At 35.3% G+C, this 18919-nt stretch overlaps 1 protein-coding gene across 1 annotated transcript; it reads right to left on the bottom strand.

The window, feature by feature from the left end:
• Positions 1–17075: 17075 nt before the first annotated feature.
• On the bottom strand, positions 17076–18076 carry LOC132639499 (uncharacterized). Its single transcript, XM_060355945.1, has 3 exons — positions 17732–18076; positions 17527–17641; positions 17076–17368 (listed from the first exon to the last, which is right to left on the bottom strand). The coding sequence occupies exons 1-3, from the start codon at positions 18074–18076 to the stop codon at positions 17076–17078; spliced, it is 753 nt and encodes a 250-aa protein (XP_060211928.1).
• Positions 18077–18919: the final 843 nt, after the last annotated feature.

Below are 18919 nucleotides of genomic sequence, written 5' to 3'. Positions count from 1 at the left end.
ATGTATAGGCAGTTGTAGAACCATATTCTCCATAACAAGAAGGATATCTTGTATGGCACATTTAATCCAGAATTTATCACAGTATTGTGACACTGAAGGTTTTTGCCTTACAATTTCCCAGAGCTTGCATTATTCCACCAAGGTTGATCCATTTATTCTGATTTCACAAAATAACCCAATTCCTGTCTAACATAATCCACTATATCTGCAGGCAACAGATCCTGTAAGTTTGAATAATTCCAGTGATCACCTTCTACTAATTCCTCAACATCTTCTATTGACTCATTGATCTGAATTTGTGAAGGAAGATATTCATGCAATGCACCAAGCTTTGTCCAGTTATCAAACTAGACTGACGAAGATCCATTTTTAGGTTCCCACCAAATGTTGTGCTCTATTTCATCTTTTGCTTCTAACATCATTTTCCAAGTTTGAGTTCCTCCCTTCCACTTAACTACATTAGGTCTAAATTTCTTACAATACTTGTTCCACATGAAGTTTGACCACAGTGTGTTACTTGTTCTAAATCTCCACCAAAGTTTAGCAAAGAGAGATTTGGAGATATCATAAAGGGATCTGAATCCTAAGCCAACATAGATTTTCCCATTTAGACCAATGCTTGCTTTTCCCTTCATCCTTATTCTGTCAGAAAAATCTGTTAAACATCTTGTGCAGATCATTTATATTGGTGGCACAATTGCAGACAACAAGTATATTGGGATGCTTTGCAACACACTAGAGATCAAAACAACTTTTCCTCCAAATGACAGCATCTTGCCCTTCCAAGCTTGAAGCTTATCCCTACTTTTTTCATCTATCTCCTTGTAAAACAACTTGTCTTCTTGCATGAAAAATGGACATCCCAAATATGTGAAAGGGAAATCACCTCTATTGAAACCTATCACTTGCTGCACTTCTTGAGTAAGATGATCAGCCACCTTTTTAGATACAGATGGATTACAATCTCCACCTCTTGTTTCATTTCTTTTCTTTTCCTAATCACTTGATAATGGTAGTAGTTCTTAATGAAATAGATATGATTTTCGGTGAAGTTAGCTGGAAAATGACAAGGATAATATTGTGTGTGTGTATATATATATATATATTTATATCTAAACCAGCACAAGGTGAGAATTTATTCCAAAACAAAGTATGTACAGAAGAATTCAGAAACAAATAAAGAAAAAAAAATCTAAATGCAGAAACAAAGTACTAAGAGCTGTACAATATGTTAACAAAAAACAACAACATCTATTAACTAAGATTTTAGGGTGTCTTGACTTGTATCCATCTTTCACACCTTCAAGTCTCACAGGTGGAATGAATCAAGTCTCTTAAAGAAATCGCCAGGCAGTCCTGAATGTAGTTGCTATTTCTTGTTGATCTTGTTAACACCATAGGAAGTCAGCATATCTTGGAGAAACTGTCATAAGAAGAAGACAGTTATGCTTTGTTGAAACCTTGAAAATTTAGCCTTACTGCATGCTTGTAGTTCTTGTGTACCATCATAAACATATTGAAGTTCCCAACTAGTAATAGTACTGTTTTCAGTAGGCTGAACAAAAGTTGATACCACACACTGAAAACAATACTATTTTTAGTTTAATCCCTCCCTTTCAAATCTTGTTCCTTGGTGACTGATGTTGAGTTTGCTGTTGGATTATCTACTTGTTGATCTAATTATAAAATTTGGAATTTGATCCTTTTCCATGTTGATTAATATTCTTCCTTGAGCTGGTATATCCTGAAAATGATTATACTCTATTGTACCTGAAAAATCAAAAACCAAGTTAGTAAAATAATCTGCCAAGTAGTTCCTTTCTCTCCATACATGCTCCTCTAGCACCTCCTTCCCTTTTCTCCAACTTTGTATGCTTCTAACCACCAATGCTATGCTCTAAGGCATCTCCAAAATGCCATCTAGCACCTTCTTCATTGTTAGAGAAGTTGTTTCCACTATTAAAGGCAACAACTAATGAGAAATGCAATACTCAATCCCTTCCTCAATGGCTATAGCTTCTGCAATGATGTTTGTAGTATTCTGCAATCTTCTAGCTTTTGCATATATGGTATCTCCTGCATGACTTCTCACACAAAAGACAGTTAGCTTGGGCCTGGATTACCTCTTGATGCCCCATCTGTGTTGCACTTGTAATATCCTGCATTTGGAAACTTCCACACCACCTGTTTGCATGTCAGTGGAACCTTATAACCTTCTAAGGCCTGAACCATCAAAGGCCAGAGTTTGGGATAGTTTTGTAACCAAGGATACTCTTTTGAGCTAACATATACAAGTTTCTATTAATCTCATGTATCACCTTGTTGTATGAAATTGTTCCACAAGGCCTCATTGTGTTCCTGCTCTTCCATATTTTCCACACAATCAATGCAAATGCAGCTTGATACAATGGTTTCAATCTAGCAACACATTGTTTATTCCACCATGTCAATATTTCCTGTTTTGTTTGAATAAAAGGAGCTATAATACCTGCTGCTGATGAGAAATATCTCCATACTTTGCTTGCAAATGGACCTGTTATAAACAAAGATGATCCATTGTTTCCTGGTGAACATGACAACACCAACATCTTGATACTATATTAATCTGTATCTTCATCAGAACTTCATGTATAGGCAGTTGTAGAACCATATTCTCCATAACAAGAAGGATATCTTGTATGGCACATTTAATCCAGAATTTATCACAGTATTGTGACACTGAAGGTTTTTGCCTTACAATTTCCCAGAGCTTGCATTATTCTACCAAGGTTGATCCATTTATTCTGATTTCACAAAATAACCCAATTCCTGTCTAACATAATCCACTATATCTGCAGGCAACAGATACTGTAAGTTTGAATAATTCCAGTGATCACCTTCTACTAATTCCTCAACATCTTCTATTGACTCATTGATCTGAATTTGTGAAGGAAGATATTCATGCAATGCACCAAGCTTTGTCCAGTTATCAAACTAGACTGACGAAGATCCATTTTTAGGTTCCCACCAAATGTTGTGCTCTATTTCATCTTTTGCTTCTAACATCATTTTCCAAGTTTGAGTTCCTCCCTTCCACTTAACTACATTAGGTCTAAATTTCTTACAATACTTGTTCCACATGAAGTTTGACCACAGTGTGTTACTTGTTCTAAATCTCCACCAAAGTTTAGCAAAGAGAGATTTGGAGATATCATAGAGGGATCTGAATCCTAAGCCAACATAGATTTTCCCATTTAGACCAATGCTTGCTTTTCCCTTCATCCTTATTCTGTCAGAAAAATCTGTTAAACATCTTGTGCAGATCATTTATATTGGTGGCACAATTGCAGACAACAAGTATATTGGGATGCTTTGCAACACACTAGAGATCAAAACAACTTTTCCTCCAAATGACAGCATCTTGCCCTTCCAAGCTTGAAGCTTATCCCTACTTTTTTCATCTATCTCCTTGTAAAACAACTTGTCTTCTTGCATGAAAAATGGACATCCCAAATATGTGAAAGGGAAATCACCTCTATTGAAACCTATCACTTGCTGCACTTCTTGAGTAAGATGATCAGCCACCTTTTTAGATACAGGTGGATTACAATCTCCACCTCTTGTTTCATTTCTTTTCTTTTCCTAATCACTTGATAATGGTAGTAGTTCTTAATGAAATAGATATGATTTTCGGTGAAGTTAGCTGGAAAATGACAAGGATAATATTGTGTGTGTGTATATATATATATATATATATTTATATCTAAACCACCACAAGGTGAGAATTTATTCCAAAACAAAGTATGTACAGAAGAATTCAGAAACAAATAAAGAAAAAAAAATCTAAATGCAGAAACAAAGTACTAAGAGCTGTACAATATGTTAACAAAAAACAACAACATCTATTAACTAAGATTTTAGGGTGTCTTGACTTGTATCCATCTTTCACACCTTCAAGTCTCACAGGTGGAATGAATCAAGTCTCTTAAAGAAATCGCCAGGCAGTCCTGAATGTAGTTGCTATTTCTTGTTGATCTTGTTAACACCATAGGAAGTCAGCATATCTTGGAGAAACTGTCATAAGAAGAAGACAGTTATGCTTTGTTGAAACCTTGAAAATTTAGCCTTACTGCATGCTTGTAGTTCTTGTGTACCATCATAAACATATTGAAGTTCCTAACTAGTAATAGTACTGTTTTCAGTAGGCTGAACAAAAGTTGATACCACACACTGAAAACAATACTATTTTTAGTTTAATCCCTCCCTTTCAAATCTTGTTCCTTGGTGACTGATGTTGAGTTTGCTGTTGGATTATCTACTTGTTGATCTAATTATAAAATTTGGAATTTGATCCTTTTCCATGTTGATTAATATTCTTCCTTGAGCTGGTATATCCTGAAAATGATTATACTCTATTGTACCTGAAAAATCAAAAACCAAGTTAGTAAAATAATCTGCCAAGTAGTTCCTTTCTCTCCATACATGCTCCTCTAGCACCTCCTTCCCTTTTCTCCAACTTTGTATGCTTCTAACCACCAATGCTATGCTCTAAGGCATCTCCAAAATGCCATCTAGCACCTTCTTCATTGTTAGAGAAGCTGTTTCCACTATTAAAGGCAACAACTAATGAGAAATGCAATACTCAATCCCTTCCTCAATGGCTATAGCTTCTGCAATGATGTTTGTAGTATTCTGCAATCTTCTAGCTTTTGCATATATGGTATCTCCTGCATGACTTCTCACACAAAAGACAGTTAGCTTGGGCCTGGATTACCTCTTGATGCCCCATCTGTGTTGCACTTGTAATATCCTGCATTTGGAAACTTCCACACCACCTGTTTGCATGTCAGTGGAACCTTATAACCTTCTAAGGCCTGAACCATCAAAGGCCAGAGTTTGGGATAGTTTTGTAACCAAGGATACTCTTTTGAGCTAACATATACAAGTTTCTATTAATCTCATGTATCACCTTGCTGTATGAAATTGTTCCACAAGGCCTCATTGTGTTCCTGCTCTTCCATATTTTCCACACAATCAATGCAAATGCAGCTTGATACAATGGTTTCAATCTAGCAACACATTGTTTATTCCACCATGTCAATATTTCCTGTTTTGTTTGAATAAAAGGAGCTATAATACCTGCTGCTGATGAGAAATATCTCCATACTTTGCTTGCAAATGGACCTGTTATAAACAAAGATGATCCATTGTTTCCTGGTGAACATGACAACACCAACATCTTGATACTATATTAATCTGTATCTTCATCAGAACTTCATGTATAGGCAGTTGTAGAACCATATTCTCCATAACAAGAAGGATATCTTGTATGGCACATTTAATCCAGAATTTATCACAGTATTGTGACACTGAAGGTTTTTGCCTTACAATTTCCCAGAGCTTGCATTATTCCACCAAGGTTGATCCATTTATTCTGATTTCACAAAATAACCCAATTCCTGTCTAACATAATCCACTATATCTGCAGGCAACAGATCCTGTAAGTTTGAATAATTCCAGTGATCACCTTCTACTAATTCCTCAACATCTTCTATTGACTCATTGATCTGAATTTGTGAAGGAAGATATTCATGCAATGCACCAAGCTTTGTCCAGTTATCAAACTAGACTGACGAAGATCCATTTTTAGGTTCCCACCAAATGTTGTGCTCTATTTCATCTTTTGCTTCTAACATCATTTTCCAAGTTTGAGTTCCTCCCTTCCACTTAACTACATTAGGTCTAAATTTCTTACAATACTTGTTCCACATGAAGTTTGACCACAGTGTGTTACTTGTTCTAAATCTCCACCAAAGTTTAGCAAAGAGAGATTTGGAGATATCATAGAGGGATCTGAATCCTAAGCCAACATAGATTTTCCCATTTAGACCAATGCTTGCTTTTCCCTTCATCCTTATTCTGTCAGAAAAATCTGTTAAACATCTTGTGCAGATCATTTATATTGGTGGCACAATTGCAGACAACAAGTATATTGGGATGCTTTGCAACACACTAGAGATCAAAACAACTTTTCCTCCAAATGACAGCATCTTGCCCTTCCAAGCTTGAAGCTTATCCCTTACTTTTTTCATCTATCTCCTTGTAAAACAACTTGTCTTCTTGCATGAAAAATGGACATCCCAAATATGTGAAAGGGAAATCACCTCTATTGAAACCTATCACTTGCTGCACTTCTTGAGTAAGATGATCAGCCACCTTTTTAGATACAGATGGATTACAATCTCCACCTCTTGTTTCATTTCTTTTCTTTTCCTAATCACTTGATAATGGCAGTAGTTCTTAATGAAATAGATATGATTTTCGGTGAAGTTAGCTGGAAAATGACAAGGATAATATTGTGTGTGTGTATATATATATATATATATATTTATATCTAAACCACCACAAGGTGAGAATTTATTCCAAAACAAAGTATGTACAGAAGAATTCAGAAACAAATAAAGAAAAAAAAATCTAAATGCAGAAACAAAGTACTAAGAGCTGTACAATATGTTAACAAAAAACAACAACATCTATTAACTAAGATTTTAGGGTGTCTAGACTTGTATCCATCTTTCACACCTTCAAGTCTCACAGGTGGAATGAATCAAGTCTCTTAAAGAAATCGCCAGGCAGTCCTGAATGTAGTTGCTATTTCCTGTTGATCTTGTTAACACCATAGGAAGTCAGCATATCTTGGAGAAACTGTCATAAGAAGAAGACAGTTATGCTTTGTTGAAACCTTGAAAATTTAGCCTTACTGCATGCTTGTAGTTCTTGTGTACCATCATAAACATATTGAAGTTCCCAACTAGTAATAGTACTGTTTTCAGTAGGCTGAACAAAAGTTGATACCACACACTGAAAACAATACTATTTTTAGTTTAATCCCTCCCTTTCAAATCTTGTTCCTTGGTGACTGATGTTGAGTTTGCTGTTGGATTATCTACTTGTTGATCTAATTATAAAATTTGGAATTTGATCCTTTTCCATGTTGATTAATATTCTTCCTTGAGCTGGTATATCCTGAAAATGATTATACTCTATTGTACCTGAAAAATCAAAAACCAAGTTAGTAAAATAATCTGCCAAGTAGTTCCTTTCTCTCCATACATGCTCCTCTAGCACCTCCTTCCCTTTTCTCCAACTTTGTATGCTTCTAACCACCAATGCTATGCTCTAAGGCATCTCCAAAATGCCATCTAGCACCTTCTTCATTGTTAGAGAAGTTGTTTCCACTATTAAAGGCAACAACTAATGAGAAATGCAATACTCAATCCCTTCCTCAATGGCTATAGCTTCTGCAATGATGTTTGTAGTATTCTGCAATCTTCTAGCTTTTGCATATATGGTATCTCCTGCATGACTTCTCACACAAAAGACAGTTAGCTTGGGCCTGGATTACCTCTTGATGCCCCATCTGTGTTGCACTTGTAATATCCTGCATTTGGAAACTTCCACACCACCTGTTTGCATGTCAGTGGAACCTTATAACCTTCTAAGGCCTGAACCATCAAAGGCCAGAGTTTGGGATAGTTTTGTAACCAAGGATACTCTTTTGAGCTAACATATACAAGTTTCTATTAATCTCATGTATCACCTTGTTGTATGAAATTGTTCCACAAGGCCTCATTGTGTTCCTGCTCTTCCATGTTTTCCACACAATCAATGCAAATGCAGCTTGATACAATGGTTTCAATCTAGCAACACATTGTTTATTCCACCATGTCAATATTTCCTGTTTTGTTTGAATAAAAGGAGCTATAATACCTGCTGCTGATGAGAAATATCTCCATACTTTGCTTGCAAATGGACCTGTTATAAACAAAGATGATCCATTGTTTCCTGGTGAACATGACAACACCAACATCTTGATACTATATTAATCTGTATCTTCATCAGAACTTCATGTATAGGCAGTTGTAGAACCATATTCTCCATAACAAGAAGGATATCTTGTATGGCACATTTAATCCAGAATTTATCACAGTATTGTGACACTGAAGGTTTTGGCCTTACAATTTCCCAGAGCTTGCATTATTCCACCAAGGTTGATCCATTTATTCTGATTTCACAAAATAACCCAATTCCTGTCTAACATAATCCACTATATCTGCAGGCAACAGATCCTGTAAGTTTGAATAATTCCAGTGATCACCTTCTACTAATTCCTCAACATCTTCTATTGACTCATTGATCTGAATTTGTGAAGGAAGATATTCATGCAATGCACCAAGCTTTGTCCAGTTATCAAACTAGACTGACGAAGATCCATTTTTAGGTTCCCACCAAATGTTGTGCTCTATTTCATCTTTTGCTTCTAACATCATTTTCCAAGTTTGAGTTCCTCCCTTCCACTTAACTACATTAGGTCTAAATTTCTTACAATACTTGTTCCACATGAAGTTTGACCACAGTGTGTTACTTGTTCTAAATCTCCACCAAAGTTTAGCAAAGAGAGATTTGGAGATATCATAAAGGGATCTGAATCCTAAGCCAACATAGATTTTCCCATTTAGACCAATGCTTGCTTTTCCCTTCATCCTTATTCTGTCAGAAAAATCTGTTAAACATCTTGTGCAGATCATTTATATTGGTGGCACAATTGCAGACAACAAGTATATTGGGATGCTTTGCAACACACTAGAGATCAAAACAACTTTTCCTCCAAATGACAGCATCTTGCCCTTCCAAGCTTGAAGCTTATCCCTTACTTTTTTCATCTATCTTCTTGTAAAACAACTTGTCTTCTTGCATGAAAAATGGACATCCCAAATATGTGAAAGGGAAATCACCTCTATTGAAACCTATCACTTGCTGCACTTCTTGAGTAAGATGATCAGCCACCTTTTTAGATACAGATGGATTACAATCTCCACCTCTTGTTTCATTTCTTTTCTTTTCCTAATCACTTGATAATGGTAGTAGTTCTTAATGAAATAGATATGATTTTCGGTGAAGTTAGCTGGAAAATGACAAGGATAATATTGTGTGTGTGTATATATATATATATATATATATATTTATATCTAAACCACCACAAGGTGAGAATTTATTCCAAAACAAAGTATGTACAGAAGAATTCAGAAACAAATAAAGAAAAAAAAATCTAAATGCAGAAACAAAGTACTAAGAGCTGTACAATATGTTAACAAAAAACAACAACATCTATTAACTAAGATTTTAGGGTGTCTTGACTTGTATCCATCTTTCACACCTTCAAGTCTCACAGGTGGAATGAATCAAGTCTCTTAAAGAAATCGCCAGGCAGTCCTGAATGTAGTTGCTATTTCTTGTTGATCTTGTTAACACCATAGGAAGTCAGCATATCTTGGAGAAACTGTCATAAGAAGAAGACAGTTATGCTTTGTTGAAACCTTGAAAATTTAGCCTTACTGCATGCTTGTAGTTCTTGTGTACCATCATAAACATATTGAAGTTCCCAACTAGTAATAGTACTGTTTTCAGTAGGCTGAACAAAAGTTGATACCACACACTGAAAACAATACTATTTTTAGTTTAATCCCTCCCTTTCAAATCTTGTTCCTTGGTGACTGATGTTGAGTTTGCTGTTGGATTATCTACTTGTTGATCTAATTATAAAATTTGGAATTTGATCCTTTTCCATGTTGATTAATATTCTTCCTTGAGCTGGTATATCCTGAAAATGATTATACTCTATTGTACCTGAAAAATCAAAAACCAAGTTAGTAAAATAATCTGCCAAGTAGTTCCTTTCTCTCCATACATGCTCCTCTAGCACCTCCTTCCCTTTTCTCCAACTTTGTATGCTTCTAACCACCAATGCTATGCTCTAAGGCATCTCCAAAATGCCATCTAGCACCTTCTTCATTGTTAGAGAAGCTGTTTCCACTATTAAAGGCAACAACTAATGAGAAATGCAATACTCAATCCCTTCCTCAATGGCTATAGCTTCTGCAATGATGTTTGTAGTATTCTGCAATCTTCTAGCTTTTGCATATATGGTATCTCCTGCATGACTTCTCACACAAAAGACAGTTAGCTTGGGCCTGGATTACCTCTTGATGCCCCATCTGTGTTGCACTTGTAATATCCTGCATTTGGAAACTTCCACACCACCTGTTTGCATGTCAGTGGAACCTTATAACCTTCTAAGGCCTGAACCATCAAAGGCCAGAGTTTGGGATAGTTTTGTAACCAAGGATACTCTTTTGAGCTAACATATACAAGTTTCTATTAATCTCATGTATCACCTTGCTGTATGAAATTGTTCCACAAGGCCTCATTGTGTTCCTGCTCTTCCATATTTTCCACACAATCAATGCAAATGCAGCTTGATACAATGGTTTCAATCTAGCAACACATTGTTTATTCCACCATGTCAATATTTCCTGTTTTGTTTGAATAAAAGGAGCTATAATACCTGCTGCTGATGAGAAATATCTCCATACTTTGCTTGCAAATGGACCTGTTATAAACAAAGATGATCCATTGTTTCCTGGTGAACATGACAACACCAACATCTTGATACTATATTAATCTGTATCTTCATCAGAACTTCATGTATAGGCAGTTGTAGAACCATATTCTCCATAACAAGAAGGATATCTTGTATGGCACATTTAATCCAGAATTTATCACAGTATTGTGACACTGAAGGTTTTTGCCTTACAATTTCCCAGAGCTTGCATTATTCCACCAAGGTTGATCCATTTATTCTGATTTCACAAAATAACCCAATTCCTGTCTAACATAATCCACTATATCTGCAGGCAACAGATCCTGTAAGTTTGAATAATTCCAGTGATCACCTTCTACTAATTCCTCAACATCTTCTATTGACTCATTGATCTGAATTTGTGAAGGAAGATATTCATGCAATGCACCAAGCTTTGTCCAGTTATCAAACTAGACTGACGAAGATCCATTTTTAGGTTCCCACCAAATGTTGTGCTCTATTTCATCTTTTGCTTCTAACATCATTTTCCAAGTTTGAGTTCCTCCCTTCCACTTAACTACATTAGGTCTAAATTTCTTACAATACTTGTTCCACATGAAGTTTGACCACAGTGTGTTACTTGTTCTAAATCTCCACCAAAGTTTAGCAAAGAGAGATTTGGAGATATCATAGAGGGATCTGAATCCTAAGCCAACATAGATTTTCCCATTTAGACCAATGCTTGCTTTTCCCTTCATCCTTATTCTGTCAGAAAAATCTGTTAAACATCTTGTGCAGATCATTTATATTGGTGGCACAATTGCAGACAACAAGTATATTGGGATGCTTTGCAACACACTAGAGATCAAAACAACTTTTCCTCCAAATGACAGCATCTTGCCCTTCCAAGCTTGAAGCTTATCCCTTACTTTTTTCATCTATCTCCTTGTAAAACAACTTGTCTTCTTGCATGAAAAATGGACATCCCAAATATGTGAAAGGGAAATCACCTCTATTGAAACCTATCACTTGCTGCACTTCTTGAGTAAGATGATCAGCCACCTTTTTAGATACAGATGGATTACAATCTCCACCTCTTGTTTCATTTCTTTTCTTTTCCTAATCACTTGATAATGGCAGTAGTTCTTAATGAAATAGATATGATTTTCGGTGAAGTTAGCTGGAAAATGACAAGGATAATATTGTGTGTGTGTATATATATATATATATATATATTTATATCTAAACCACCACAAGGTGAGAATTTATTCCAAAACAAAGTATGTACAGAAGAATTCAGAAACAAATAAAGAAAAAAAAATCTAAATGCAGAAACAAAGTACTAAGAGCTGTACAATATGTTAACAAAAAACAACAACATCTATTAACTAAGATTTTAGGGTGTCTTGACTTGTATCCATCTTTCACACCTTCAAGTCTCACAGGTGGAATGAATCAAGTCTCTTAAAGAAATCGCCAGGCAGTCCTGAATGTAGTTGCTATTTCCTGTTGATCTTGTTAACACCATAGGAAGTCAGCATATCTTGGAGAAACTGTCATAAGAAGAAGACAGTTATGCTTTGTTGAAACCTTGAAAATTTAGCCTTACTGCATGCTTGTAGTTCTTGTGTACCATCATAAACATATTGAAGTTCCCAACTAGTAATAGTACTGTTTTCAGTAGGCTGAACAAAAGTTGATACCACACACTGAAAACAATACTATTTTTAGTTTAATCCCTCCCTTTCAAATCTTGTTCCTTGGTGACTGATGTTGAGTTTGCTGTTGGATTATCTACTTGTTGATCTAATTATAAAATTTGGAATTTGATCCTTTTCCATGTTGATTAATATTCTTCCTTGAGCTGGTATATCCTGAAAATGATTATACTCTATTGTACCTGAAAAATCAAAAACCAAGTTAGTAAAATAATCTGCCAAGTAGTTCCTTTCTCTCCATACATGCTCCTCTAGCACCTCCTTCCCTTTTCTCCAACTTTGTATGCTTCTAACCACCAATGCTATGCTCTAAGGCATCTCCAAAATGCCATCTAGCACCTTCTTCATTGTTAGAGAAATGCAATACTCAATCCCTTCCTCAATGGCTATAGCTTCTGCAATGATGTTTGTAGTATTCTGCAATCTTCTAGCTTTTGCATATATGGTATCTCCTGCATGACTTCTCACACAAAAGACAGTTAGCTTGGGCCTGGATTACTTCTTGATGCCCCATCTGTGTTGCACTTGTAATATCCTGCATTTGGAAACTTCCACACCACCTGTTTGCATGTCAGTGGAACCTTATAACCGTCTAAGGCCTGAACCATCAAAGGCCAGAGTTTGGGATAGGTTTGTAACCAAGGATACTCTTTTGAGCTAACATATACAAGTTTCTATTAATCTCATGTATCACCTTGCTGTATGAAATTGTTCCACAAGGCCTCATTGTGTTCCTGCTCTTCCATGTTTTCCACACAATCAATGCAAATGCAGCTTGATACAATGGTTTCAATCTAGCAACACATTGTTTATTCCACCATGTCAATATTTCTTGTTTTGTTTGAATAAAAGGAGCTATAATACCTGCTGCTGATGAGAAATATCTCCATACTTTGCTTGCAAATGGACCTGTTATAAACAAAGATGATCCATTGTTTCCTGGTGAACATGACAACACCAACATCTTGATACTATATTAATCTGTATCTTCATCAGAACTTCATGTATAGGCAGTTGTAGAACCATATTCTCCATAAGAAGAAGGATATCTTGTATGGCACATTTAATCCAGAATTTATCACAGCATTGTGACACTGAAGGTTTTTGCCTTACAATTTCCCAGAGCTTGCATTATTCCACCAAGGTTGATCCATTTATTCTGATTTCACAAAATAACCCAATTCCTGTCTAACATAATCCACTATATCTGCAGGCAACAGATCCTGTAAGTTTGAATAATTCCAGTGATCACCTTCTACTAATTCCTCAACATCTTCTATTGACTCATTGATCTGAATTTGTGAAGGAAGATATTCATGCAATGCACCAAGCTTTGTCCAGTTATCAAATTAGACTGACGAAGATCCATTTTTAGGTTCCCACCAAATGTTGTGCTCTATTTCATCTTTTGCTTCTAACATCATTTTCCAAGTTTGAGTTCCTCCCTTCCACTTAACTACATTAGGTCTAAATTTCTTACAATACTTGTTCCACATGAAGTTTGACCACAGTGTGTTACTTGTTCTAAATCTCCACCAAAGTTTAGCAAAGAGAGATTTGGAGATATCATAGAGGGATCTGAATCCTAAGCCAACATAGATTTTCCCATTTAGACCAATGCTTGCTTTTCCCTTCATCCTTATTCTGTCAGAAAAATCTGTTAAACATCTTGTGCAGATCATTTATATTGGTGGCACAATTGCAGACAACAAGTATATTGGGATGCTTTGCAACACACTAGAGATCAAAACAACTTTTCCTCCAAATGACAGCATCTTGCCCTTCCAAGCTTGAAGCTTATCCCTTACTTTTTTCATCTATCTCCTTGTAAAACAACTTGTCTTCTTGCATGAAAAATGGACATCCCAAATATGTGAAAGGGAAATCACCTCTATTGAAACCTATCACTTGCTGCACTTCTTGAGTAAGATGATCAGCCACCTTTTTAGATACAGATGGATTACAATCTCCACCTCTTGTTTCATTTCTTTTCTTTTCCTAATCACTTGATAATGGTAGTAGTTCTTAATGAAATAAATATGATTTTCGGTGAAGTTAGCTGGAAAATGACAAGGATAATATTGTGTGTGTGTATATATATATATATATATATATATATATATATATATTTATATCTAAACCACCACAAGGTGAGAATTTATTCCAAAACAAAGTATGTACAGAAGAATTCAGAAACAAATAAAGAAAAAAAAATCTAAATGCAGAAACAAAGTACTAAGAGTTGTACAATATGTTAACAAAAAACAACAACATCTATTAACTAAGATTTTAGGTGTCTTGACTTGTATCCATCTTTCACACCTTCAAGTCTCACAGGTGGAATGAATCAAGTCTCTTAAAGAAATCGCCAGGCAGTCCTGAATGTAGTTGCTATTTCTTGTTGATCTTGTTAACACCATAGGAAGTCAGCATATCTTGGAGAAACTGTCATAAGAAGAAGACAGTTATGCTTTGTTGAAACCTTGAAAATTTAGCCTTACTGCATGCTTGTAGTTCTTGTGTACCATCATAAACATATTGAAGTTCCCAACTAGTAATAGTACTGTTTTCAGTAGGCTGAACAAAAGTTGATACCACACACTGAAAACAATACTATTTTTAGTTTAATCCCTCCCTTTCAAATCTTGTTCCTTGGTGACTGATGTTGAGTTTGCTGTTGGATTATCTACTTGTTGATCTAATTATAAAATTTGGAATTTGATCCTTTTCCATGTTGATTAATATTCTTCCTTGAGCTGGTATATCCTGAAAATGATTATACTCTATTGTACCTGAAAAATCAAAAACCAAGTTAGTAAAATAATCTGCCAAGTAGTTCCTTTCTCTCCATACATGCTCCTCTAGCACCTCCTTCCCTTTTCTCCAACTTTGTATGCTTCTAACCACCAATGCTATGCTCTAAGGCATCTCCAAAATGCCATCTAGCACCTTCTTCATTGTTAGAGAAGCTGTTTCCACTATTAAAGGCAACAACTAATGAGAAATGCAATACTCAATCCCTTCCTCAATGGCTATAGCTTCTGCAATGATGTTTGTAGTATTCTGCAATCTTCTAGCTTTTGCATATATGGTATCTCCTGCATGACTTCTCACACAAAAGACAGTTAGCTTGGGCCTGGATTACTTCTTGATGCCCCATCTGTGTTGCACTTGTAATATCCTGCATTTGGAAACTTCCACACCACCTGTTTGCATGTCAGTGGAACCTTATAACCGTCTAAGGCCTGAACCATCAAAGGCCAGAGTTTGGGATAGGTTTGTAACCAAGGATACTCTTTTGAGCTAACATATACAAGTTTCTATTAATCTCATGTATCACCTTGTTGTATGAAATTGTTCCACAAGGCCTCATTGTCTTCCTGCTCTTCCATGTTTTCCACACAATCAATGCAAATGCAGCTTGATACAATGGTTTCAATCTAGCAACACATTGTTTATTCCACCATGTCAATATTTCTTGTTTTGTTTGAATAAAAGGAGCTATAATACCTGCTGCTGATGAGAAATATCTCCATACTTTGCTTGCGAATGGACCTGTTATAAACAAAGATGATCCATTGTTTCCTGGTGAACATGACAACACCAACATCTTGATACTATATTAATCTGTATCTTCATCAGAACTTCATGTATAGGCAGTTGTAGAACCATATTCTCCATAACAAGAAGGATATCTTGTATGGCACATTTAATCCAGAATTTATCACAGCATTGTGACACTGAATGTTTTTGCCTTACAATTTCCCAGAGCTTGCATTATTCCACCAAGGTTGATCCATTTATTCTGATTTCACAAAATAACCCAATTCCTGTCTAACATAATCCACTATATCTGCAGGCAACAGATCCTGTAAGTTTGAATAATTCCAGTGATCACCTTCTACTAATTCCTCAACATCTTCTATTGACTCATTGATCTGAATTTGTGAAGGAAGATATTCATGCAATGCACCAAGCTTTGTCCAGTTATCAAATTAGACTGACGAAGATCCATTTTTAGGTTCCCACCAAATGTTGTGCTCTATTTCATCTTTTGCTTCTAACATCATTTTCCAAGTTTGAGTTCCTCCCTTCCACTTAACTACATTAGGTCTAAATTTCTTACAATACTTGTTCCACATGAAGTTTGACCACAGTGTGTTACTTGTTCTAAATCTCCACCAAAGTTTAGCAAAGAGAGATTTGGAGATATCATAGAGGGATCTGAATCCTAAGCCAACATAGATTTTCCCATTTAGACCAATGCTTGCTTTTCCCTTCATCCTTATTCTGTCAGAAAAATCTGTTAAACATCTTGTGCAGATCATTTATATTGGTGGCACAATTGCAGACAACAAGTATATTGGGATGCTTTGCAACACACTAGAGATCAAAACAACTTTTCCTCCAAATGACAGCATCTTGCCCTTCCAAGCTTGAAGCTTATCCCTTACTTTTTTCATCTATCTCCTTGTAAAACAACTTGTCTTCTTGCATGAAAAATGGACATCCCAAATATGTGAAAGGGAAATCACCTCTATTGAAACCTATCACTTGCTGCACTTCTTGAGTAAGATGATCAGCCACCTTTTTATGCATATAGAAGGCACTTTTATCTGTATTAACTTTCTGACCTGAAATCTTCTCATACTCCTTTAATATCTCCATGATCATTTGTAATGACTCTTTTTCAACAGAAGCATAAATTATTGTATCATTAGCATAGGGTAAGTGATTCAAGTTTGAACTCTGCTTTGACATCCCATATCCTCTAAACATACCATTATCAAACAATAAATTAAGAGTTGTGGTCAAAAGCTCAGCAGCTATAATGAACAATGCTGGTGATAAAAGATCGCCTTGTTTGACTCCTCTTGTACAATGAAAGAACCATGAGACTGGCCATTAATTAGTATTGAATACCAATTATTGGCTATTATTCTCCAAATCATGTCTAGTTATACTTTAGCAAATCCCATTTTTCTAAGAACTTGAGCAAGATATCTCCAAGATACTCTATCATAAGCCTTTGCCATGTCAAGTTTGATGATCACATTAGCTGGTTTCCCTCTTTTTCTGATATCATCCACTAATTCTTGAGTAAGAAAAACATTCTCAATGATGTTCCTACCTTTGAAAAATCCAGACTGATTTACTAATATTAATGAAGGAAGAATGGATTCTAGCTTATCATGCATGACTCTGGATATAACCTTATTGATGGAGTTGCTGAGACTGATTGGTCTCAAGTCTGAAAAGTTGTTGATAATGGATTTCGTAGGTAATAGGATTAAATTTGTATGAGTGACAAATTTTGGAAGAGTATGTCCCTCATAAAAGGCTTTAACAACATTATAGACATATGCACCCACTATATCCCAACATTTTTGATAAAAAAAAAAAAAACACCTGAGAAACCATCAGGGCCATATGCACTATCTCCTGATAATGCAAAGACTGCATCTAACACTTCCTCCAAAGTTGTCATAGCACATAATGCAACATTTTGATCTTGAGTGACCCTCTATAGTATCTGATCCAGTAGATTGAAATCTGATGATGTTTCTTCTTAAGTGAATTGGTTCTCATAAAAAGCAATAGGTTCTGTAGCAACCTGATCAGCATTTTCCAACCACTCTCCATCTGCCTTCTGAATTCTGTTAAGCTGAAATTTCTTTCTTCTTCCCTTTACTAGACTATGAAAGTATGTAGTATTTCTATCTCCTTCTGAATACCATTGAATTCCTGCTTTTTGTCTCCAAAATTCTTCCTCAAAATGAAGGTACTTTTTAAATTCAGCCCGTGCTCTTTGTAATACCATTCTATTGATCTCAGAAGAATCTTCTTCAAACAGTTGTTCCTTGATCTTGAATATATGATCTCTTATATTTGACTGTTTAAATAAATCTCCAAAGGTATCCCTACTCCATTTAGACAAAGCAATCTTCAAACTCTTCATTTTGAGCTTAAATGTAATAAAAGGATCCCCCAATTAATCAGTTTTCCAATGTTGTTCTACTACTTGCATAAATGAATCCTGCTCCAACCAGAACTTCAATAATCTAAAATAAAATAAAGTAAAAGCTTAGTGATTTTATTGTTAAGAAAGTAGTTTTGATGTTTTTATCACAATTATACAAGAAGTTGTACGACCTTGTGTGAAACTAAAACCACTGCTGGGGAAAACAATAAACAAAGAGTGACTTTAATCTTATTTTTACTACTTTATAGAAGAGCCGGTTTTGTCGTCCGTCGTCCATAAAAAAAAAAGTGTGGGCCCCATACTAAACACCAAGCAATATATATATATATATATATATATATATATATATATATAAATATATATATATGGACTCCATATTAACACAATCAAGCAATATCAAAAAAAAAAAAAAAGTAAACCCCTTATTAAAAAAACAAACAATGTCAAAAAAAAAAGTGCATCCCATATTAAAAAATCAAACAATATTCATGTAATTTTCAAAGTATCCCATTAAGTCAATAATGATGGATTCATTGCCACATGAGTATCAACCCATTAGTCGGACCAAATGAAATCATTGTACTACAAAAAACATGGATCCCATATTATTGTTTTTCTTCAAAAGGTTAAGTAGCCAAACTATACAATTTTTTTACTTTTTATATTAGCCTGAGATCTAATCTAGCTATTAAACTGTTGTATTTGCTACTCCGCCATGTCATTTATTTGTTATGTTTTCTAAAATAAATATACTTAAAATACTTATATTTTAAAATAAGATATAATTTAATTACTTTTTAATTTTTATTCTTACTCTAA

Source organism: Lycium barbarum, chromosome 5 (genome assembly GCF_019175385.1).
Source record: "Lycium barbarum isolate Lr01 chromosome 5, ASM1917538v2, whole genome shotgun sequence".
In the NCBI taxonomy this organism is placed as follows: Eukaryota; Viridiplantae; Streptophyta; class Magnoliopsida; order Solanales; family Solanaceae; genus Lycium; species Lycium barbarum.
The sequence above is the reverse complement of the archived record's forward strand: the minus strand, read 5'-3'. Positions and strand labels throughout refer to the sequence as shown.